At 35.0% G+C, this 25,039-nt stretch overlaps 1 protein-coding gene across 6 annotated transcripts in view; it reads right to left on the reverse strand.

The window, feature by feature from the left end:
• Nucleotides 1-25,039, reverse strand: part of VPS54 (VPS54 subunit of GARP complex) — a 137,850-nt gene that overhangs the window by 81,579 nt on the left and 31,232 nt on the right. For all 6 annotated transcript variants that reach the window (XR_008417865.1, XM_053890732.1, XM_019435116.2 and 3 more), the window contains exons 6-12: nt 22,684-22,815; nt 18,974-19,359; nt 8,801-8,927; nt 7,804-7,911; nt 5,317-5,372; nt 3,987-4,083; nt 143-483 (exon numbers count right to left, since the gene is read on the reverse strand). Coding sequence is in view for 5 of the 6 variants with exons in the window: in XM_053890732.1 (XP_053746707.1) it covers nt 143-483; nt 3,987-4,083; nt 5,317-5,372; nt 7,804-7,911; nt 8,801-8,927; nt 18,974-19,359; nt 22,684-22,815 (1,247 nt within the window). In the remaining variant the exon portion in view is untranslated. The remainder of the gene's footprint in view (nt 1-142; nt 484-3,986; nt 4,084-5,316; nt 5,373-7,803; nt 7,912-8,800; nt 8,928-18,973; nt 19,360-22,683; nt 22,816-25,039) is intronic.

Consider the following 25,039-nt stretch of genomic DNA (forward strand, 5'->3'; position numbering starts at 1 on the left):
TCAAAAAGATATGTGTTTTGTAAAATTAATTTATTTTTGTTAAATTAAATTCCAAGACCAAAGTTCATATGGTTTTTCAATAAATTGAAAAAATCAGTCTTACTCAAAATCATATAAAGTTGGCAGCAGTCAGCATACTCACATCATATCCACACCTCCTGGAGTAGCAGATGATGATGTCTGCTCTTTGCTGGATGAAGAATCAGTAGTACATTCTGGTTCGGATACCGAATCACTGCTGCAGGGCTCACTATTTGGAGATGCATTTCTTTGAGAGGTAGTGTCGATTGCTATAGGTGTTAATTCACTCTCATTGAATGCATCACTTATAAACAAGCCTTCATGGATTAAATAAGCCACTTCTGTGTCCAGTGAATTGTCTTTTGCAGCATTCTTCTGTTGTGAAATCTCTTCCAATTCCCTGGTCCTTCGGTTTTTGTCAAGAACTGAGAGAACAACGCTGTGAATGATATTTAACGTTGCCTATAAGAAAACAGGATATATTTTTAAAGGATTTAAAATAACATGTATCTAAAGTCCCCAAAAGTGAATTCTGGATATGTACTTTTTAAAATCTTATAAATGAGTGTCAAGGTCATGCATGTCATAATTATACCAATCTTTTATCACAGTAAAGGTGACTTTGTGAAAAAGAACTACTCAAGAGAAATGGGTTCCCTAAAGCTTAAGAATGGAGTTCTGTATTTTCACTGATTTAAGTAGCAATCTCCTGAGAGTACATTGCATATATTCTAAGTATCTTAAATAGGTTACACTAAACATAACTTGCCTACCATATATCTAGTAAGGGGTTAAATAGCCACAATATACAAAGAACTCTTACAACTCAACAAAAAAATCTGATTAAAAAATGAGCAAAGAAAGTATTTCTCCAAAGAAGACATACTAATGGCCAATGAGCATATGAAAGGATGCTCAACATCACTAATCATTAGAAAAATACAAATCAAAACCAAAATGAGATCCCACCTCACACCCATTCAAATGGCTACTATCAAAAACAAAAACAAAAAACAAAACAAGAAAAACAAGTATTAGAATATGAAGAAACTGGAGCTTTTGTGTACTGGTAAATTAAATTATGAACTTCAAATAGTTTATTCTATAATGTGGTAAACACTAGTAAAAGCCAAAACAACCTTTTCTGATTATAAAAGTAATACCTCTCTTTGTAGAAATATTTAGGAAAAACAAAGAAATGAATAATGAATTTAAATTATACTGCCAAAAGATAACCACCAAAAAGACAAAATGTCTCTTTATTGTATGAAGATGAAGAGATAATAAATCTTTTTAACATAGCTGAGAACATACTATATAAATAGGCCTATACTGTCCCTTCACTTAATGTTATAATCTATGCATTTTCTTCAACATTAAAAATCCTCAGATGCATGATATTCCATGGTAATGAATATACCAGGCATAATTTACTTCACCCTTCCCTCTACTGTTAGACATCTGGGTTCTTTCCAATTTGCAGTTATTTGAAAATTCTCAATTAAAAATGAACAGCTTGTAATTAACATTATTTTTCAATGAAATCATACCCTTACAGAATCATAAACTTTTTTCAAAGAAAAAAGTACCATATTTATAGGTTATATATCATCTTCAAAGATGTTTTACAGAAGTATTAGCTTAAGGGGTCTAAATGTGAAAATGAGAAACTACAACTATGATAAATCACTGTTCCCATATTGTATATATATCAAATAAAGATTTGACTTAGTTTAACTGATAGAGAACCTAAAAGTGAAATAGCTATAAAAAAATTACTGGTAAAAGATATGAAAGCAACCCAAGTGTTCATTCATAGATGAATGGATAAAGATGTGGTATATATATACAACGGAACATTACTCAACCATAAAAAAAGAATGAAATCTTGCCATCTGCAACAACATGGAAGAATCTAGAGGGTATAATGCTAAATGAAGTAAGTCAGAGAAAGACAAATACCATACGATTTCATTCATATGTGGAATATAAAAAACAAAACAAACAGAGAAAAAAAGAGAAAAAAACAGACTCATACATATAGACAACTGGTGGTTGCCAAACAGGAGAGAGGTGGGAAGAAGGGTGAAATAGGTGAAGGGGATTAAGAGTACACTTATTGTAATGAGCACTGAGTAATTTATAGAACTGCTGAATCATTATATTATACACTGGAAACTAACAGAACAGTGTATTTTAATTTTTTAATATTTATTTATTTTTGAGAGAGAGAGAGAGCACTAGTGGGGAAAGGGCAGAAAAAGAGGGAGACAGAATCCAAAACAGGCTCCAGGCTCTGAGCTGTCAACACAGAGCCTGATGCAGGGCTCGAACTCACAAACTGTGACATCAATCATGACCTAAGCCAAAGTCGGACGCTTAACCAACTGAACCACCCAGGCGCCCCTAGAACACTGTATATTAATTATACTTAAATAAAAAAGAATACTGGCAAAAAGTTGGTCAATTCTACAATCTGCAGTGTAAGAGTTATATACATCCAGACATACAATAATAGAAGTATGTGTGATGAAGTCATGGCGGGAATATGAGAAAAAGTAAAAACATGGCTTAGTTATTTGAGCAATCCACATCTATAGGTTTGCTATCGTCACTACAAATGAGTGGGACCAACATTTTGGTAGGAGCCTAAAGTACAGTGAATCACATTTTTAAAAACTTTTCCCACTCAGAAAGGTTATACACATGACTTAGCATCACTCCAATGTTGATAAAGTCATGTCACAGATTAAGTACCAAAGTCCCCTGGGCCATTTAACAGAATACTAAGGAGATGCCAGGGATGTTAACTAGCACAGGTAACACAATACTGACATCTGATAATTCAAAGAATAGCAAATTTCACAAACTGTTACATTCAGTAATTCCTAAGCATTGTCTTATTAAAACACGGCTGTGACATGTTAATGATTCTAACTACAATGCATTAGTCTGTGACATCTTTTCTTCTGAAAAATGCTCTGTGGCATATGTTCTTTTCTTTATATTGACTGGTTTAAAATTAAGTGATTATACCGAAGAGACAGAATAATTAAATGTAAATGCATAATCCTTGATTGGACCTCAGATTAAAAAGTGAAATAAAAGCCTGCAATAAAGGCCATTAGTAGAGCAATTTAAATATGAATTATATGTTAAAAAATGCCATTGGGGCAGCTGGGTGGCTCAGTCGGTTAAGCCTCTGACTTTGGCTCAGGTCATGATCTCACAGTTCGTGAGTTCAAGCCCCACGTTGGGATCTGTGCTGACAGCTCAGAGCCTGGAGCCTGCTTCAGATTCTGTGTCTCCCTCTCTCTCTGCCCCCGCCCCTGCTCTCACACTGTCTCTCCCTCTCTCTCAAAAATAAATAAACATTAAAATTTTTTTTTAAAAATACCATTATATCAGGATTAAATATTTCTAGAAAACATTAGTGGTTTAGAACAGATTTTTGAGTGTTTCACATACTGTGCCTCTAGATAATCTAGAGCGATTCAAAAATCACAAAATCATAAGAGGAAGTATTATTTTTATAATATTTAATGCCAAGTAAGCACTATATTTTTTAATACAAAACTTATCCTAAATTATTGAGTATTAAAATACTCTGAAGCACTTCAAATCTTATTTGAAACCAAGGCTCTTTAGAGAAATTACAAAAACAGGGGTGCCTGGGTGGTCAGTCAGTTCAATGGCTCATTCTTGATTTTGGCTCAGGTCATGATACCACAGTTCGTGAGACTGAGCTCTGCATTGGGCTGTGTGCTGACAGCATGGAGCCTGCTTGGGATTCCCTCTCTCTCTCTCTGCCCCTTCCCCACCCCCTGTCAAAATAAACGAACAGTAAAAAAATTACAAAAAACAAAGAAATTATGTTTTTCTAATCCGATTCTATATGTATATATCTAGAAAGTGGACTTAATTTTAGCGATATTCTGGATAAACTGAAAATCACATAAACTTACCTTAACTCTTTGTAGGAAAATTGTAAACTTAGAGAAAATGTCCTTCAGCAAATCAAACCACTGAGGAAAATTCAACATTCTCATCTGATCTGCAAGCCTAGAAAAAAAAAATTCAAAGAAAAAAATATTTGTCTTTGGGCACTTAGGAGTTTATTCTCAAAAGATACTTCTATATTTGCAATACTGGAATTTTTCTATTTGAGAAAATTTCCTAGGGAATAAAATTTAAAAGAAGTGACTCTCCAGGTCCATAGAGCTTTTAACAGAATACCAGTAACTTAATTTTTCCAACTACTAGTGATTCCTGCATTGTTACGGTTGCTTCAACTAATTCTGAAACAGAGTTTTCACTAGGTAATAGTGTAGAAATTAAAACCTCTCAATCCTTATTCTATGAATTTGGCCTGGAAAAATTTCACAGTGATTCATATTGCTATTCATATCTTGGGCTACTTAATAAATAGAGTTTAGGGGTGCCTGGGTGGCGCAGTCGGTTAAGCGTCCGACTTCAGCCAGGTCACGATCTCGCGGTCCGTGAGTTCGAGCCCCGCGTCAGGCTCTGGGCTGATGGTTCGGAGCCTGGAGCCTGTTTCCGATTCTGTGTCTCCCTCTCTCTCTGCCCCTCCCCCGTTCATGCTCTGTCTCTCTCTGTCCCAAAAATAAATTTAAAAAGTTGAAAAAAAAAATTAAAAAATAAATAAATAAATAGAGTTTAGATATCTATATGAACTAGAAATTCAGTTATAAAATATTTATCACTAATCTCAAAATGAAAAAAAATAGGAATTTAAAGGGCAAAAACAAAAAATTACAGACATGAGGCAATTCAAAATCATGTACTCAAATTCCTCAAAGTCAATTAGAAGCTGGGTTTTAATCAGATAGCTAAATAATTTAAACATAACACTGTGATTCCTCTGAAATGGACCATCTTCAATGTCTCTCCTCCATACCTACGTTGTAGCCTCTTGCCCTGGGAGGCTGACCTGCTGGGCGTGGCCAAGGAGGAGCCCTTACAAAACACTGGAAGGAAGAAAGGTACTGATAGCTCCACCTCCCTCCCTGAGAGGTTGTCTCAGGAAGACTGCCTCCAGCACTGCAGATCACTTCAACTACTACAGGCCTTTTTTTTCCCTACTACTAAGTGGCCTTCTCCTGAATCCTACTGTTCTCTTCTCTTGGCCCTTAAAGGTACTGCACTGTCACTTGTGATTTTTCTACACTCTGCCCATACCTTAGTAAATAATTCCTTAATTAAATCCTCCTCAGATTATTCTAATGTGTCATCTTTTCCCTAACTGATAACTCCCAACGTAATATTTATACTTACTTCACAATAACATCTGTGTCAATTTCTTCTATTTGTGAAACTTTATTAATCACACACTGCAAATTTTAAGAAAAAAATTCAGTTAACATCTTTAGAATTCTAAGTACTTTGTGGTTCATTTACATATTAAAAATGGCTTCCACGGAAAAAAAAAAAAAATGACCTCAATGACTACGATCATTTTACCAGACGTCTCTTATGTCTTTTATACACACGTCAAGGTGTATAAAACACTGTAGCATTATATCCTTACCCTATTAAATAATTATTCCAGGATATGCTTGAACTGTTATATTAACTAAAATCCCCTACTATTTAAAACTATTCAAAACCACACACCAAACAAACAGAACAACACCCAGAACCATAATTCTTAGGAATAAGGTATAAGCCCCATATTAAAATTCCAAAAAAAAGTTCATTTTGGAGGTTATGTTTTCTTGCAATATATGTAACAGATTAAGTTAAAAAAATGCTTAGACTTCAGGAGAATCCTGGGAATTACAACACAGCAGTTTCATAAAATTTGTTTAGAAGTATCACATACATACATAAAATTACGCAAATTATGTTCAAATCTATTTTTACAAATGGAGTACACTTGTGTAATGAAAACTCAGATCATGAAATTAAACACTGCCAGTAAGCACCTCTCTTGCTTCCCTTCTAGTCACTACTTTCTCCGAAAAGATACTATCTTCATTTTTAATACCACAGATTAATTCTAATATCATAGATTAATTACAAAAGTGTGTCTCCTTTGTGACTCCTTTGTGTCTGGTTTATTTGGCTCCACATTATATATGTGATATTCATCCATTTGTTCCATGTGATTTATTCATTCTCATTGCTGTACAGTATTCATACAAATATACCACAACTCGATCATTTTTTTTTTTTTTTTTACTGATGACAGAATTTGGGTTTTTCAAAGAAAAAAAAAGAAAACTTTGGGTTTTTCCAGTTTTTATTACAAATAGTGCTGCCATGAAATATTATGCTGTCTTGGTAAATTTATGTATGCATTTCTGCTGATAAATACCTGGCAGTAGAATTGCTGAGTTACAATATATGTGTACATTTAGTGCTAGTAGCTATTGCCAACAATTTTTGAAAGTGGTCATAACAATTTTAAAATATAGTGTTTTAGTATTCAAAAGAAGTAAAAAAGGTGGTATGATTACTAATCTTTTTTTGCTTGTTTTATTTAAACATTAAAAACTCAGAAATGTACATTCAACCTGATGATGATCATTAAGCCTAATAAGTATATTTAAAATTATTGTTTCTCATATTTAGAAAAACTGAAGTTTAATGTTTAATGATATTTATCAGAGTAAAACAGCAAAACAAAGATGAGACTGAAAAAGGTTTTAGTTTACAATAATAATTTCTTAAAGATAAGGATAAGAGGAAATAAACATTTACTTACTGCAGGTGAGAATGTATTTGGTAAAATCTTTTTAGAAAGCAATTCAACTCTATCAAATAGCTTTAAAAATACTTTTCACTCTCTGACCAATAATTCCACATCTAGAAATCAGCTATAAGAAAATAGTCTTAACTATGGAAAAACCCAACAAAACTTTACACCAAATATGTGTGTCACAGTGTTCTACAGTACCGAACTGAAAAAATGTAAATATTCAACACAGAGGAAAGGCATAACTAATAAAATGTGGATAGGATTTTATACAACCATCAAAAATGATGTGTCTGAAGGCTTATAAGAGAAAATGCTTATGTTATGATTCTGAAATGTATGTACAATTCACAATCATATATACAGTATGATAGCAACAATGAAAAACATCAGTAACAATTTACACTTAGAATTACACTTAAAAATACATTTTTTTTAAGAGAGAGAGAGAACACACACACACACACACACACACACACGAGCTGAGGGGAGGGGCAGAGGGAGACAGAGAAAATCTTAAGCATGTTCCACACTCAGCACAGATCCCAATGTGGGGCTTGATTCCATGACCCTGGGGCTTGATCTCAATGTCCTGGGATCACACGACATGAGCCGAAATCAAGAGTCAGATGTTCAACCGACTGAGCGACCCAGATCCCCCTACACTTAGAAATATTCTTAAAGTGATAATCTTTTGGCTAGTAGGTCTATTTTTTCTTCTATTTTTCTATATTCTAAGTTTTTAAATAAATGAGAAAATGTTACTATTATACTGCATATATATTACTAGATCATGTAAAAATAAATTTGATAAAAAGATTCTAGGGGCACCTGGGTGGCTCAGTCAGTTAAGCATCGACTCTTGACTTCATGGTCTTGCAATTCATGAGTTCAAGCCCCACATAGGGCTCTGCACTGACAGTGTGGAGCCTGCTTCGGATTCTGTCTCCTTTGCTCTCTGCCCCTCCCCCACTCATGCTTTCTCACTCTCGAAAAATAAACATTAAAAAAATTTAAAAAAAAGATTCTAGACCAAAATATATCAAATAAAAATGTACATTTACCTGTTTAATGATATTCTTTGCTGTAATAATCATTTCTTCACTATAGATTTCTAAAAAATTAAGTTTTCTTTGTTTTAAAAGTCCAAATACAAGAGATACAAGTCTTTCCTATTAAAATAAAAGTATGGAATTTTACAATTTAAATACAGAATAATGTCACTCAGAAGTAGAAATATTCAACATCAAGCGTTTCATTATTTGATCCTCAGATCTCTATCCTGCACGTGGTATTTTCTAGAAGCCCCCAAAAACCCCTTCTACAGCAATCTTGTCATCAGATTATTGGAGTCATAGTTTTAAAAACAGATAAATCCTAATGCACTACAGTGGATCAAATGAAGCTGTCTTGGGGACAAAACAGTATGAGTACATTTTAGCATAGTTTTAACAAGTAGGTAGAAAGTATCCTTCTCAAATCCTGATGACCTGGACTATTTGTGGGGAATTAACTGCTAACACATACAAAAATCTCTTTACTTAGGCTGCTATCAGGGCTTCTGGATCCTTTCCTAGTTCTTGGTGGTAATCAGCATTGAAAAGTCAGCAGATAAGTGAAGCCTGGATCTTATGTATAAGCATATGCATAAAACATGTTCATAACAGGGGTTCAGTGACTGTTAATGACTGATAAGTTACTATATAATAATGATCACTTTTATAACAAACATACTCCAGTACATGCATACACATGGATATATGTTAATTCATCCTATATCTATATTTTAAGCTTGGTTTATAAGATATATATAAGACCTCATTTTAAATCCAATTTCTAATTAAGTTATAAAGTTACTTTATTCTCTAACTTCATAGGATAATGAACAATTACGGTGTTTGCTAAAATCACATAGTTAGGGAAGGACTTCACAGAGGACTGACTGAGCTTGAAATTTTTTTCTGCTCATTATAATCTGAGAAGAATGTGTTCTAAACTAATACTATTAGGAATTAACACTAAGCAATGACACCAATTTCATCCACAGTTTAAGACACATACCTCTTCTAAAATTTGACAGTCATCATCCAGTGGTCTGTTTAAGTCACTATGAGAATAAGTAGAAAACTCTGCAATCATCATTTTATCTATCAGTTTTTCCAATTCACAAAGTTGTGATCCCAAATGCCTACAAAGGAAGAGGAAAATGTGACATATATTCTTTAAAAACCCAAATTCGCTCCACAGTCAAGGAAACTAGTAGGCAAAACTTTTCTAGCAGCAGTATTTTGTGCAACAATGTAATGTAAAATGGAATCCTTTAACAAAAATAACTGCAACAGTTTCACATCATCTCCCATATTCTTTTCTTCTTACATGTTTAACCTCCAAACACTTAAATGTGTTGTAGGACACATAGTTCTAGAAATTTCATGACTGCTTTTTTTGTCCGCTTTTCACAGACAAAATATTCAGCTATTCTAAGTCCTTTCCTAATTAACCATTTACTGCATGGCAATGCCAGTAGCTCCCCAGCCATTCATTTATTCCACAAATACAAATACAAGTGCCTACTACAGCCCTGTCAGGGAGATATAAATACCTAACGGATCACATGGACAGACTGACTCAATTCAATCTCTGTTATGAATAGTCTGAGTTACTGTGCAATCTCCCCCAGGTCATTATACTGAAAGTCATTAGAACACAAAACTGAAAAAACAAAACTACTAAGAAATAGTATATCCATGGAACTTTTTCTCATAAAATATAATGTTCCTTTTTAATCTACCTCTAATATTGATAGATCCTACATAGGATTAGAGCGAGAAGGACTCTAATCAGATGAGCAGTTGTGGGGATGGTGAAGGCAAATACTGCAAACAGGATTTGGAACCAATTCCCTAAAGAAAGCATGCAGTAACCAAATGACAAGATTGATGCATGCAGTCTGCTCACCAGGGAACTAAGGATCACTACCTTCACATACAAAGAGATCTTTACTATACAAACTAAAAGCTTCACAAAAACAATGGATTAAAGAAAACTAGGTGATGTAGTTGGCCAAAGTATTTCAAAAATTAAGTGAAATGGGCCAACGAGAAATGTTTATATATTATATAAAAAAATTTAAGCTCTATTTTTGGTATAATTTCAAAATATGTATATTTAAATGTCTAAATTTAAAATTTACCTTAAATTTAGACATTTGTTATTGAATAAAAAACAAACATTTAAAAATACATATACTCACCATTTACTTGAAAAACTAATGTCAGCAACTATCTTTATTAAGACCAGATACAGCACATTTTTTAAAAACTAGTTTAAACTATGTGACCTTTGGGGCGCCTGGGTGGTTCAGGTGGTTAAGCATCCAACTATGGCTCAGGTTATCATCTCATGGTTCCTGAGTTCTAGCCCCATGTAGGGCTCTGTGCTGACAGCTCAGAGCCTGGAGCCTGCTTCGGATTCTGTGTCTCCCTCTCTCTCTGCCCCTCCCCCATATGTGCTCTGTCTTTCTCTCTCTCTCAAAAATAAACATTAAAAAATTTTTAAATAAAATAAACTATGTGACCTTTTAGATAGATCCATTTTTCTCATCTAAACAACATATGGTAAGCAGTGTAGTGATAATTTTGAAAAAAATCCAATGGTGAAATAATGTATATATTTGCATTTTGTAATATGAAAATTATATTTCTCAGAGCCAATTAGAAGATAGTAAGATTCTCATAAATGACACCAGTGTCTCACAATAAGCTAACTTAGAACATATTCACTAGTACAAACTAAAACACTGCCATAAGGAAGTTTGGCAATGTCTAGCAAATTACATAGGCAATTAACCTTTGACCTGGGAATCTCACTTCTCAGTATCTGTCTCAAAGATACACTCTTAAAAATACAAAAGAACATATACATTCATTGCAGCACTGTTCATAACTGCAAAGGAATACAAACTACTCAAATGCTAAAAAACAGAGGGTTAGTTGACTGTATCGTAATAGACACTATACACTTTTAAAATAATTGAGGAATACCAAGTAATATACTATATACTGCTACAGTTTCTCAGTCTTCTTTTTTTCAGTATTGTCCCAAGAAGTCCTTTTAGACCTTTTAATTCCTAATCACCACCACCAACCCCCACACACTAATATCACATATATACTGTATTATCTGTTTATATACCTTGGCCCCCTGGAGGGTCACAAGTCATTATAATATCCAAGTTTTTCTTTCACCCTCAAGAACAACTTTTGCCCCCTTAAGGTGATAGCCTCCCATTGAGAATACACACTGTAGAGTGATCTCCAGGGTATACTGTAAGGTTAAAACAGCAAGGTGGAGAAAAGTATATACAATTTACTAATGCTTATCTAAGATGAAGAACAAAGACAGAAATGGCTGGATGGATGATGGATAAATACAAACTAAAACATTTTAAAAGGGTGACTTATAGGGTAGGTAGGAAGGAAGGAAGGAACAAGATAGAAATTAAATTTTTCTGAATATCATTTGTTTCAGAGATTTGACTCAGAACCACATAACTACTTAACATAGTTATAGTACAAGATTACATTTAATAAATTCAATCCTTAAATATCAAAAGCAATGAAACAAATGAATTTAAATACACATCAAGTTAGCAGCAAATGTACACAAAGAAGAATTATTTCAAGTGACTTTAAAACGTAATGTACCTATTCATCCCACCAGGATATAGCTTAAAGAAGAGAAAGAAATCCTCCATGTTTGTAGTAATAATACTGTTAGTTCTGAGAGCATTCTATGTATACTGTGGGATGAAATAAATGAGTAATTATGTTAGTGTCATCGAGAGCCACAGTTTTCACCTTCAGCCTGTTTTAAAGGACTTACATATATAAGATTAAAAAAGTAAAATCTTTATGGTCCTGAATTTAAATTAGGACTATCAATATGAACTCCTACTTTTTCTTTAAAAAGAAAAATCTATTTTCTAGCTCTGTCCACTACAAAGGTCTAGAGATAATGACCAATCCAGTAGCAAGGAATATCTCTGGTATCCAGAGCATAATTTCTCAATACCATTTCCTACTAAAAGAAACTAGTGCTCCCTAGAAATATAGTGGATTATAAGTCTGGGGGAAAAAATGTATGATATGAACATCTAATCATAACACAAAGTAAGAAAACTATTAAGCAAAAGCTCATGGAATTATGTAAAAGGCCACAAGAATGAACCTGAGGAGATTTCTACAAAAGACAGAACATTATGAACACTGACAAGAATAAAAACAGCAAAAATCTTAAATATATACAAATCCACATGCTTACAAAAATATTTTTAAATCATCAGTTAACTTTGGAAGATACAAGATTTTCAATTTGTTACTTTTAAAACAGCTAAATGAAAAAAATAAAGGAATCTAGAATTTATTCTGCCTCTCCTTATAAGAGCTGTCCTTCAGATTTACCAAATAATTACGGAGAAATATCACTTACAGAAACATTCTGATTAAAATGAATAAGGAAGTACAGAATCATAATATCATTATAGGTAACCCATGAGATGCTGAATCATAATATAGTTCAATGTTTAACTTTTTGAGGAATCTCCATACTGTTTTCCAGAGTGGCTGTACCAGTCTGCATTCCCACCAACAGTGCAAGAGGGTTTCCCTTTCTCCACATCTTCACAAACATCTGTTGTTTCCTGAGTTAATTTTAGCCACTCTGACCGGAATGAGGTGGTATCTCAATGTGGTTTTGATTTGTATTCTCCTGATGATAAGCGATATTGAGCATCTTTTCATTTGTCTGTTAGCCATCTGGATGTCTTCTTTGGAAAAGTGTCTATTCATGTCTTCTGCCCATGTCTTCACTGGATTATTTGTTTGGGGGATGTTGAGTTTGATAACTCTTTATACATTTTGGATACAAACCTTTTATCACATATGTCACTTACAAATATCTTCTCCCATTCCAAAGGCTGCCTTTTAGTTTTGTTGATTGCTTCCTTCACTGTGCAGACTTTTATTTTGATGTGTCCCTATCGTTTATTTTAGCTTTTGTGTCCCTTGCCTCAGGAGATGATTCCAGTAAGAAGTTGCTACAACTGAAGTCAGAGAGGTTACTGCATGTGTTCTCTTCTAGGATTTTGATGGTTTCCTGTCTCACATCTAGGTGCTTCATCTATTCTGAATTCATTTTGTGTACGATATAAGAAAGTGGTCCAGTTTCATTCTTTTACATGTTATTGTCCAGTTTCTCCAACACCATTTGTTGAAGAGGCTTTTTTTCCATTGGCCATTCTTTCCTGCTTTGTCAAAGATTAGTTGACCATATAGTTGTAGGTCCATTACTGAGTTTTCTATTCTGTTCTATTGATCCTTGTGCCTGTTTTTGTGCTAGTATCATACTGTCTTGATCATGACAGCTTTGTAATATAACTTGAAGTTTGGAATTGTGATGCTTCCAGCTTTACTTTGCTTTTTCAAGATTGCTTTGGCTATTCCAGCTCTTTTCTGGTTCCAAATTTTTGGATTGTTTGTTCCAGCTCTATGAAAACTACTGGTGGTATTTTGATAGAGATTACATTAATTGTGTAGACTGCTTTGAGTAATAAGGACATTTTAACAATATTTGTTCTTCTAATACATGAGCATGGAATGTTTTTTCCATTTCTTTGTGTTCTCTTCAATTTCTTTCATAAGTGTTCTATAATTTTCAGAGTGCAGATCTTTTTACCTCTATATTCCTAGGTATCTTACGGTTTTTGGTGCAATTGTAAATGGGATTGATTCCTCGATTTCTCTTTCTGCTGCTTCATTACTGGTGTATAAAAATGCAACAGATTTCTGCATGTTGATTTTATATCCTATGACTTAGCTGAATTCATGTATCAGTTCCAATAATTTTTTGGTGGAGTCTTTTCGATTTTCTACATAGAGTATCACGTTGTCTGTGAACAATGAAAGTTTGACTTCTTCCTTGACAATTTGAATGTATTTTATTTCTTTTTGTTGTCTGATTGCTGAGGCTAGGACTTCCAGTACTCTGTTAAATAATCATGTTGAGCCTGGACGTCCCCGTCTTGTTCCCGACTGTAGAGGAAAAGCTCTCAATTTTTACCTATTGAGGATGATATTAGATGTATGTCTTCCGTTTTGGCCTTCATGATGATGAAGTACATTCCTTCTATCCTTCTTTGTTGAAGATTTTTTATCAAGAATGGATGCTGTATTTTGTCAAGTGCTTTTTCTCCATCTATTGAGAAGATCATATGGCTCTTATCCTTTCTTTTATTAATGTGGTGCATCATATTGATTGATTTGTGAATACTGAACCCAGGAATGAATCCCAGTTGATAGTGGTGAATGATTCTTTTAATGTACTGTTGGATTCAATTTGCAAGTGTCTTGTTGAGAATTTCTGCATCCATGTTCCTCAGGGATAGTGGCCTCCAATTCTCCTTTTTAGTGGGGGTTTTTATCTGGTTTGGGAATCAAGGTAATGTTGGCCTCATACAATGAATTTGGAAGTTTTCCTTCCATTTCTTGTTTTTGGAACAGTTTGAGACGAATAGGTATTAACTCTTTTTTAAATGTTTGGTAGAATTCCCCTGTGAAGCCATCTGGCCCTGGACTTCTGTTTGTTGGGAAATTTTTGATTACTGATTCAATTTCATTGCTGGTTATGGGTCTGTTCAAATTTTCTACTTCTTCCTGTTTCGCTTTTGGTAGTTTGTATATTTCCAGGAATCTATCCATTTCTTCCAGATTGCCCAGTTTGTTGGCATATAATTTTTCATCATATCCTCTTATAGTTGTTTGTATTTCTTTGGTGTTGGCTGTGATCTCTCCTCTTTCATTCGTGATTTTATTTATCTGAGTTCTTACTCTTTTCTTTTTGGTAAGTCTGGCTAGGGGTTCATCAATTTTATTAATTCTTTCAAAGAACCAGCTCTTAGTTTCATTGATCTGTTCTACTGTGCCTTTTTGGTTTGTATGTTTCCATATCATTTATTTCTGCTCTAATCTTTATTATTCCCCTTCTGCTGGCTTTAGGCTTTATTTGCTGTTCCTTTTCTTTTGAGGCTTCAGGTTTTTTTTTTTTTAATTTTTTTTTTTTAACGTTTATTTATTTTTGAGACAGAGAGAGACAGAGCATGAACGGAGGAGGGTCAGAGAGAGGGAGACACAGAATCCGAAACAGGCTCCAGGCTCTGAGCTGTCAGCACAGCTGTCCGCACAGAGCCTGGCGCGGGGCTCGAACCCACAGACCGTGAGATCATGACCTGAGCTGAAGTCAGCCGCTCAACCGACTGAGCCACCCAGGCACCCCTGCTGTTCCTTTTCTAAGTGTAAGCTCAGGTTGTATATTTGAGACTTTTCTTGCTTCTTGAGATAGGCCTGTATTACGATATACTTCCCTCCTGTGACCACATTTGCTGCATCCCAAAGGTTTTGGACTGTCATGTTTTCATTTTCATTTGCTTCCATGCATTTTTTTTTTTTTAATTTCTTGTTTAATTTCCGGGTTAACCCACTCATTCTTTAGTAGGAGGTTCTTTAACCATGTATTTGTGGTCTTTCCAAATTTCTTCTTGTGGTTGACTTCAAGTTTCATAGTGTTGTGATCTGAAAATATGCATGGTATGATCTCAGTTTTTTCATACTCTGTGGAGGCCTGATTTGTGACCACAGTATGTGATCTATTTGGGAGAATGTTCCACGGGCACTCGAAAAGAATGTGTATTCTGCTGCTGTAGGATGAAATGTTCTGAACATATCTGTTAAGTCCTTCTGGCTCAGTGTGTCACTCAAAGCCCTTGTCTCCTCGTTGATTCTCTGCTTAGATGATCTATCCATTGCTATAAGTGGAGTGTTAAAGTTCCTTACTATTGTTGTATTGTTATCAATGAGTTTCTTTACGTTATTCATTGATTTATATATTTGGGTGCTACCAAGTTGGGGGAATAAATATTTATGATTGTTAGATCTTCTTGATGGACAGACTCCTTTATTATCATACAGTGATCTTCTTCATCTTGTCTTTGGTTTAAAATCTAGCTCATCTTATATAAGTATTGCTACTCCAGCTTACTTTTGACATCCATTTGCATGATAAATGTTTCTCCATCCCTCACTTTCAATCTGCATGTGTCTTTAGGACCAAAATGAATCTTTTAAGCAGCATATAGATGGGCTTTATTTATTTTATTTATTTATTCAATCCATTCTGATATCCTATGTCTTTTGATTGGAGCACTTAGTCCATTTACATTCAGAGTAATTACTGATAGATAAAAATTCGGTGCCATTGTATTACCAATAAAGTTGCTGATTATGGAGATTTTCTCTATTCCTTTCTATTCTTTGTTGCTTTTGATCTTTCTTTCCCACTCAAAGGGTCCCCTGTAACATTTCTTGAAGGGCTGATTTAGTGTTCACAAACTCCTTTAGGTTTTGTTTATCTGGGAAACTCTTTATCTCCCCTTCTATTCTGAATGACAACCTTATTGGATAAAGTATTCTTGGCTGCAGATTTTTCCCATTGCACATGCTGATGATATCCTACCACTCCATTCTGGCCTGCAGGTTTCTGTGGAGACATCTGCTGCAAACCTGATTTGCCTTCTCTTGTAGGTTAGGGATTTCTTTTCCCTTGCTGTTTTCAGCATTCTTTCCTTACCTCTATATTTAAAAAATTTCACTATGATGTCTTGGTGTTGGCTGGCTTTTGTTGTATTTGATGGGAGTTACCTGTACCTCCTGGATTTGGATGTCTGGCTCCTTCCCCAGATTAGGGAAGTTGGAAGCTATAATTTGCTCAAATAAACCTTCTGCCCCCTTTCCCCTATCTTCTTCTGGAACTCCTATGATACAAATGTTATTACACTTTATGGAGTTGCTGAGTTCCCTAAGTCTACATTCATGATCCAATACTTTTCTTTCTTCTCTTCAGCTTCATTATTTTCCATAGCTTCTATATCAGATTCATTCCTCTGCTTCATCTATCCTTACTTCATTACATCCAGTCTGTTTTGCATCTTTGTTATAGCATTTTTTATTTCAGCCTGACTAGTTTTTAGCTCTTTTATCTCTGCAGTAAGGGCTTCTCTAATGTCTTCTATGTTTTTCTCAAGCTCAGCTAGTATCCTTATGATTGTTGTTTTAAATTCTAATTCAGGCATATTACTTATATTTGTTTTGAGTAAATCCCTGGCCATGACCTCTTCTTGTTTCTTTTGGGGCAAATTCCTCCATCTTGTCATTTTGACTAGGCCACTGTTTTTGTGTATGTGTTAGGAAAGACTTATATGTCCTGCTGAGTGTAATGGCTGTATTAAGAAGAGGTCCTATACTGTTCAGGGCCTGGCACGTCAGAAAGTATTTCAGAGTGTGCACTCTGCAGCTGTGTTTTGGCTGCTCTTTCCCTCAGGTCAGTTCTTTGCAGTGTTTCTCCTTGCCTGCATTGGGGAGTGTTGGGACCTTGTCCAGTGTGTGGCATTTTAACTAGGTGTGCTTTGGTCTGCTTGTTAAAATAAGCCTGATCCTATTTCCACTAGAGCTGAAACTTTGCCACACTCTATCAAGTTCAGAAGAATTGATACGTGTGGAGGATTTGTGCTGGTCTTTGGGGGAAGGAGCCTGTTGTGCTGGTTCTCAGGCCAACTTGCTATAGTAAAAATGCACCCACAGGGCACAGTGGGGTGGGGCCTGGTGTAAGCAGCTCCAGCCTCCACTGGGGGCAGTGTGTTGCTCACTGAAGTTTCTCTGTGCCGATGGGCAGGGGGGGAAATGGGTCATCCCACTCTCTCATCCCCAAAAAGGGGAGTTCGCATCTGCTGCTGTTCAAGAAGGCTTCACAGAAGAGCAAACAATCTCCTCTCTTATGTCCCAGGCTTCTGTCAGAACTCTGCTTTCATCTGGTGCCCAAGCCATCTGCCTGTCTGGTGGCACAGACCTCCTGTGTTTTATCTCAGGCATGCAGCTGGGTTTCAAAAACTCCAAATTTTAGGGACCCAGCACAGCACAAATCTATGCTGATCCTCTGGAAAAGGGTCTCGCCACGCTACAGTTGGTGCCAGTTTGTTCCAGAAAAGCAGTCACATGCCCACGCAGGGGGCTTGGAATTCATGGTAAAACACAGCCAAAAGCTGGTTTCTTGGCTAGCTGCCTTCAGCAGGTACCTCTACTGCAATGCTAATTACTGAGGTGGCTCAATGGTGTCTGCCATCTCTTTTGTCCCCTGAGAGGCAGTACCACCTCTCCCAAATACACTCCAAGAAGGGGAACTGTTTCTCCTAGTGAGACCCAGGAGATCCTCAGACCATTCTGTCCACTCCGGGGCCTCTGCCCTCCTTTCCCACAGGAGCACCCCTAAGTCTGCCAGGCATGACCCGAACAATGGTGCAGAATTCTAAAACTTCAGATTTTGAGCTTCATGCTTGTATGCACTTACAATAATCAGCCCCTCACCTCCTCCCAGTCAAGGGTTTTGGGGAAGACTTTCTTGTGCAACCCTGTGCACTGCTTTCTCTCACTGTCTCTGTGACCAGGGCTCCCTCCCCTCCACAGCACCTGCAGTTCTTTTCTCCCCCAAGTCAACTCTCCACAGCTCCTACCTTCCACGATGTGCCTGTTTTTCTCTCTAGATGTGCAGTTTGTTCGCTCAGTCTTCAGATCAATTCCTTGAATGTTCAGAATGATATAGTATTTATCTAGCTGTGCTTGAGGGACAAGGCAAGCATAGGGTCCCTCTACTACTCCACCATCTTAACTCACAAACACCCAGGACCATACCAAAGATTTTAAGTAATTTCTACACCCAATGTGGGGCTAAACCCCCAGATCAAGAGCCACATGGTCCACCAACTGAGCCAGCCAGGGACCATAAAATGAACTTATTCTGAGATATACTGGTATTCCTTCTGCACCTTGATCTACTACCTTGACACAAAACTATTTTAACATTTTCAAAATGTTATTTTCAAAGCTATGACTGGCCTTTCATTGACTGGCATCCTCTACCGGAAAATTTAATTTTGTTTCTCCATCCAAATGTTTCTGTAAATATTAGTCCTTATGATTTGCTAAGACTAAAACAGCACAATGATAACATTACTAAGCAGATCAGTCTAGAAGAAAAACTATTCATGTAACTAAATACATTCACACTTCTTCAGCTTTAAAATTTTTAAATTTCTAACATTATTTCCAATAGCTTATTTAAAGGACATACCGGAAGCTGTGAATGCCCTGAAGTTCCTGCTGTAGAACCTCTTGTGTTGTTGCTATTAAGTCCAATGCTCCAACAAATTCAGAAGTGGATAACAACACCTGTACTGTAGGCTGAGTTTGGTGTACAGTGGCCATTAACTTGAGTTTATTGTACACTTTAACACAATTATTTCTGGTAAGTGCCAGTCTTAAAATGTGTAGTGATCCTTCACACATTACTTTATCAATCTGTGCAATTTTATCTCGAAGCATTTTTACAGCCTGGGAAGTTTTCTTGAGGTAGTCCTGCAATTCGTGTTGAGAGGTCATAGCATGAAAAAATGCTTCTGAACGTAGAGAGATCTGGTGAGCAATGTTTACTTCCACAATATCCAGATAATGGCTCAGCTTAAGAGGGAAGAAAAAAAAAAAATCATAAGAGTATTGTAAGTATACCTTCTTTGACTATCCACATACTTTCTGAAAATGATACAAGATTTCTATATGTATTTTAAATCCCATTGTGTGAGCTATTTGATTATGGAATTCTTGATATTGAGCATAACAGAACAGAAGGGAGACAAAAGGTAACAGCCCAAATATTAATAAATTTAAGACAAAAGAGTAGAAGAAGCTGATTTACCTTCTTCCTCTGCTCCTGCTATTACTGCCCTCCAAATGCCAACTACTTTCTAGAAAGTAAGAGTCATCTGAGATCATTATCTAGTTTTAGAAGTTCTAAGATCTGAGACAGAATGATCTCCTTAACCCCCACACCATCACACATCACTTATCTGACTAAAAGCTTATTATAGTTACTGTTTATTGACCTCCTCCTTCTATATACTGGGCACTGATATTTTATACACATAATTTTCTAGTTCTAACAATCTTAGAGTACAAGTATTATTTGTATTCTTATTTTTACAGATGAGGAAACTGAGGCTCAGAGACATTAAATAATTTGAATAAAGTCATGTGGTTAGTAAGTGGCAAAACTAAAATTTGAATCCAGACCTGACTCAAAAACTGAAGCTCTTTCTATTATACCACACTTCCGCAAAATACTAAAGAATTCATGATCCAGTCACAAATTATGGAAAGTAGTAGAATTCACTGGGACATTTTTTTCAAGGCTGCTTATCTTACATTTCAAAAATTATTCTTGGGGCACTTGGGTGGCTCAGTCAGTCGGGCGTCCGACTTCGGCTCAGGTCATAATCTCACAGTTCACAAGTTCAAGCCCCGCATCTGGCTCTGTGCTGACAGCTCAGAGCCTGGAGCCTGCTTTGGATTCTGTGTCTCCCTCTCTCTCTGCTCTTCCCCCACTCATGCTCTGTCTCTCTCTCAGAAATAAATAAACATTAAAAATATTTTAAAAGATTATTCTTTTATCAATTTGTAAAACTCAGTTTATTGCCAATATATTTTCCTTTTAAAATATGCCTTAAATGGATTCACATTTTATTTGTAACACAACCAAGATTAATTCCTAGAGTAACATATATTTAAAAATACTTTCTAATTTCAAATATGGGCTTCTAACACTTGAGTTGTCTTTTCTTCCTTTCTAATTGCATATGCTTTTTTGGGCTACATTATCTTCTACTTCTCTCCCACTTTTTAACTTTTAGATTCTTCAACCTATAGCTCAAGCTCTAGGCATTCTCTCTCAACATCTCACAAGAATTCACAGTGCTAAAAGGTTAATGGGCTTTCAACATGTAGGACTCATAAAATTAGAAGAGATTATTTGGTCACCAAGATTGTTTCCTTAAAACCATGCAAGATCACACATATCTTCAACAAAGCTCCTTCAGTAATCTATCATAATATATAATAGGTTACAAACAAGAAAATTTTCCATAGTTTAAATCTCTTGAGTTTATACCCTTTTACTGTTGTTCTTTTCATCTTCAACACGTCTGTGCACTTATTTACCTAAAAAGCAATATGGGGACAAAGGTACTTGGGTACATCGCAAGCTAAAGTAGACTCAATTTTCAGAATAGTAAATGGAGAATGAGTAACTCCTTTAGGAGAGTGCTACTCAGAATTCAGTTTATATGCTGCTGCCAGTCTGTGAACTATTTAAGAGGTCCATGATAAAATAAGGAACTTTGCTGGAAAGTAAATCAACTATATCACTAAGTCTACTAAACTGTTTTTTCATAGAAAGACTTTCTTAATAAAGGAAGCACTGCAATGATTTACATTCTAGTGCAAACCACTAGGTTTTATCACAAACCAGCACTTTGGGTAGCATTACAATAAAATACAAATTATCTAACCCTGGCTGTAGCATTCCCTCTCTTAAAACATAGCAAGATATAAACAGCTGTTTGTCAATCGTAAAGTGAGTTTGAAAGCGTTCTCTTGGGATCCTTTCTTCCACTCCTTTTCTAAGACAAGAGTAGAATAAGATGAAGCCCAAATGTAAATATAATGATCTTAATTCTGCAACTTACCAAAAAATAAAATTCCATTACTTTAGTCACTTTATACATTTACCATGAGAAAATTCTTTCATTTGAATTTCAAAGATTTCTGCAAGTTATCAATATTCCTTTGATCTATTCTTTTCAACAGCATAATATTTTCATAATTCATTTCCTATTAAAATTCTATAAAGGGAACAATTTTTAGTCTTCCTAAAAGTATTTAGGAAGTATTAGTATTTAGGAAGAGATTTTCATTAGCTTTTGTTGTTTTTTAAGGTGACTAGTCTAGCAGGGCATATATTGGAATGTGAAAAAAAGCAGTCTTGAGAATGAGCCTGTGTCCATAAACCCATCTTTTTCATTGGATTTATGAATTTGTTCCTACTCAAGGAAAACCTTTATATGTGAAAATGTTGCCAAAGGAAAAATTACTTCATTTTTATTTTCAACTGTAAGAAAAAGAATACTCATGATTCTTTCCTTACATGTCTTCTCCTCTTCTCCCCAAACTAGTTTCCTCTTCAGTTACTGGACCTCATTTATTGAATAATAGTCCTGAGACAAGTTTCCAGACTGCCAAGAGATGTCACTAACCTGAAACAAAATGCTTTCTTCTCAGTTTAAGAACCAGTTTTAGAAATGCTCTAAACTGAATGCTGAGAAAGAATAGGAATCAAAGACCTTTACTTCCTATTCAAGTTTTAAAAGATTCTTGATATAGGAGTTAAGATGTGTTTAAAATTCTACATTTTAAATGACTTTCAAGATGCTGATTTCTCCCTTAGAGAACACTGTAAAAATTTTTAAAAACTGCTGACTACTAATATGTAAAAGATCAGGCTTTGCAAAGCTAAAAATACTATATTTTTTAACTATACTTTTGCTTCAAAATAATCATCCTTACTATGTATAAATAAGGAAAAATAGCACCTTTGCAAAAGTTGATTTTCCATGCCTTAAATCATAAAGAATATAAAATTTGCCAATGTATTTTTGGAGATAAATGTAAAGCAATTAATTGTGTTGTCTAATATAACCTTCCAACCTAAATTCTAGCAACTGCTATTTTGGATAAGAAGCACTCAAACAATTAGTTTTTCCTTTTTCACCAGTACAACTTGTTTTCCATTGAATCAAATGTTTTTACTTTTATCAGTTAAAATTTGAAGGCAGTAACAATAAAAATGAAATTAAATTAGCCCTTACTAAATAACTAAATCTGAACCCACACAAAAGGTACTACTTAACTATAATAAAGTTTTCTACATGGGAAAAGTAAAAAAGAAATTACCTTTTCTTGTAGCAACTTTGAGGAAGCTGCATCACGATTTCCTTTTCCACCAGCAGTATTAAAATGAGACCATGGTAAAACTGAATTAAAAGTTAAGGAATCGTCCAAGGCAAAATCTGGTTTCATAAAAATCTATTAAAAAATGTATTTTCCTCGATTAGATAAACATTTCTTTTACATCCATTATCCCTTCAAACATCATAAGACCATTAATAATAAACTTGGATCTCAAGCATAAACAGAAAAGCAAGTGATATGCTGATTTACACAAGAATCTGTATAAACATGTATAGTTTCATCAAGTTTAAAATACTCATAAAAGACAGAAAAATGTTTTTTGTCTTTACCAATGGAGATAATCATTCCATTATTATGTGATCAAATTCACTAATATAGTCCCACTAAGCTTATACCAAAGGGAGACATCCTCTTTATCCAAAAATTTCTATATTATTTCCCCCATTGATAGTAGTTTTTAAAAAAACCCAAATGTCAATTTCTCTATATTTCTATTTTCTCCTGCTTAAAATGCTTTCAAAATTACTTTGTAGATTAGATATATACTGAATTTTAAAACCAAAACAAATTCAATTTTATGAAAGACTACTCTTTTTCCTTTACATACTGCATTCATCTGGGCACTAAGTCCTACCCACTATATTTTCTAAATAATACTTGAATCCTCTCTCTCTTCTAAGTCTATAGCATTTCATCAGTGCAGCCCCTCATTACCTCTGGATTACAGACATGGCTATTTAATGATATGCTTCCTCAATCTATCCCCTATACTAATGTCAGATATACTTTTTAATGTTTATATATTTTTGAGAGAGGGAAAGAAAGAGGATCTGAAGCAGGCTCTGCGCTGTCAGCATAGAGCCTGACACAGGGCTCAAACTCACAAACCACTAGACCATGACCTGAGCAGAGGTTGGATGCTTAACCGACTGAGCCACCCAGGCATCCCATCAGATATACTTTTAAAATACAAGTATAACTGAATTAATTTCTCTGTTTTAATCTCTCAATGGATTCCCATGACCTCAGGACCAAACTTTTTAGAAAGGCATCAAAAGCCTTTTTTTTTTTTTTTTTAACCCCCTCAGTGATTTGTATCTTGCCACTCCCACTACTTAGAAGTTACATTGTAGTAATGCTCAACAATCTTCCATACCCTCGTGCTGTTATCTTTGTATGCACTTTCAGCCTAGAATGCTCTTTCCTATTTTCCTAGAGAATACAACCCAAACAAAAGGACAAATTTATCTCCGTGTGATTACTTACTCGATCTCTGAACACATTACCCCATCTTTGAACACAAGTACATATACCACATATATTTATGTATCTCATACTTTACAAAAATTATTTATTTAATATATGTATTGCCCCCTGGAGACCATATGCTCCTGGATTTACAGCTAATTAATCTTTGTATCTCTACTACCTAGCATAAGGCTTGAAACACAGTTTAACTTAACTACTTACCTAATTAATTTCTATATTTTATTTTTACTGATTGATTTTACCTATATCCAAAAACTAGTATAAAGGGATAGGGAAAATCTAACTAGGGACATGAGTGTATTTTCTAGTCCCGCTTTAGTATATTTTAAAGTACTTATTAATTCAATAAATATTTACTGATAATCTAACTCTTATGCTAGGCACTAAAGGGGAAACAAAGATAAATTATTACATAGGTCTTAATCTTAAGGATCTTCAGTCCACTAGATGTGATAAAATACACACATAAATATCTTATAAAAAGTGACAAATGCCTTAAAAAGGAAGGCACAGGTCTACATAAAATGCTATGGAAATTTAGCACAGGGGCCAATTATCTTCAGTTGGAAAGAAATGTATTTATATAAGGTTGCCATTTCAGCAAGAGAATGTAAAGAAAGGATCAGATATGAGGAGTTGAGGGAAAAGTCTTCCAGCTAAAGGAACAGTACAAGTAAAGCACAGAGCCAGCAAAAAAGTTTGGCTGAAATAAAGAATGTGTAAAGATTAGTAAGCAAAAGTTAAGAGAGTGATTATGATGGAAATGAATAATTAAGGGTCTTAAATGACAGAGTTTGAATTTTATTTTGTAGGAATCAAAGAACTTTAGAAATGACTGCCCTCTTCTTTTTGCTTCTGTCTTGTCTTTCTCTGTCTTCTCACCCTAGAGAGCAGTTATCACAGACCTCTTGGAGAATCTGATTAATGCAATGGACTCTTTCCCCCGGGGGAACAGGAGGACATCTACTACATACCTCTACAAAATTTTTCACACAAAGGAAAGATCTCCTAATAATGTGAAGGGGCAGTAAGATCAATAAAATTCTTTTTTAGAATGGAGAGACTTAAT

Source organism: Panthera pardus, unplaced genomic scaffold, assembly GCF_024362965.1.
Source record: "Panthera pardus isolate Hobbes unplaced genomic scaffold, ASM2436296v1 HiC_scaffold_25, whole genome shotgun sequence".
Taxonomy (NCBI): domain Eukaryota; kingdom Metazoa; phylum Chordata; class Mammalia; order Carnivora; family Felidae; genus Panthera; species Panthera pardus.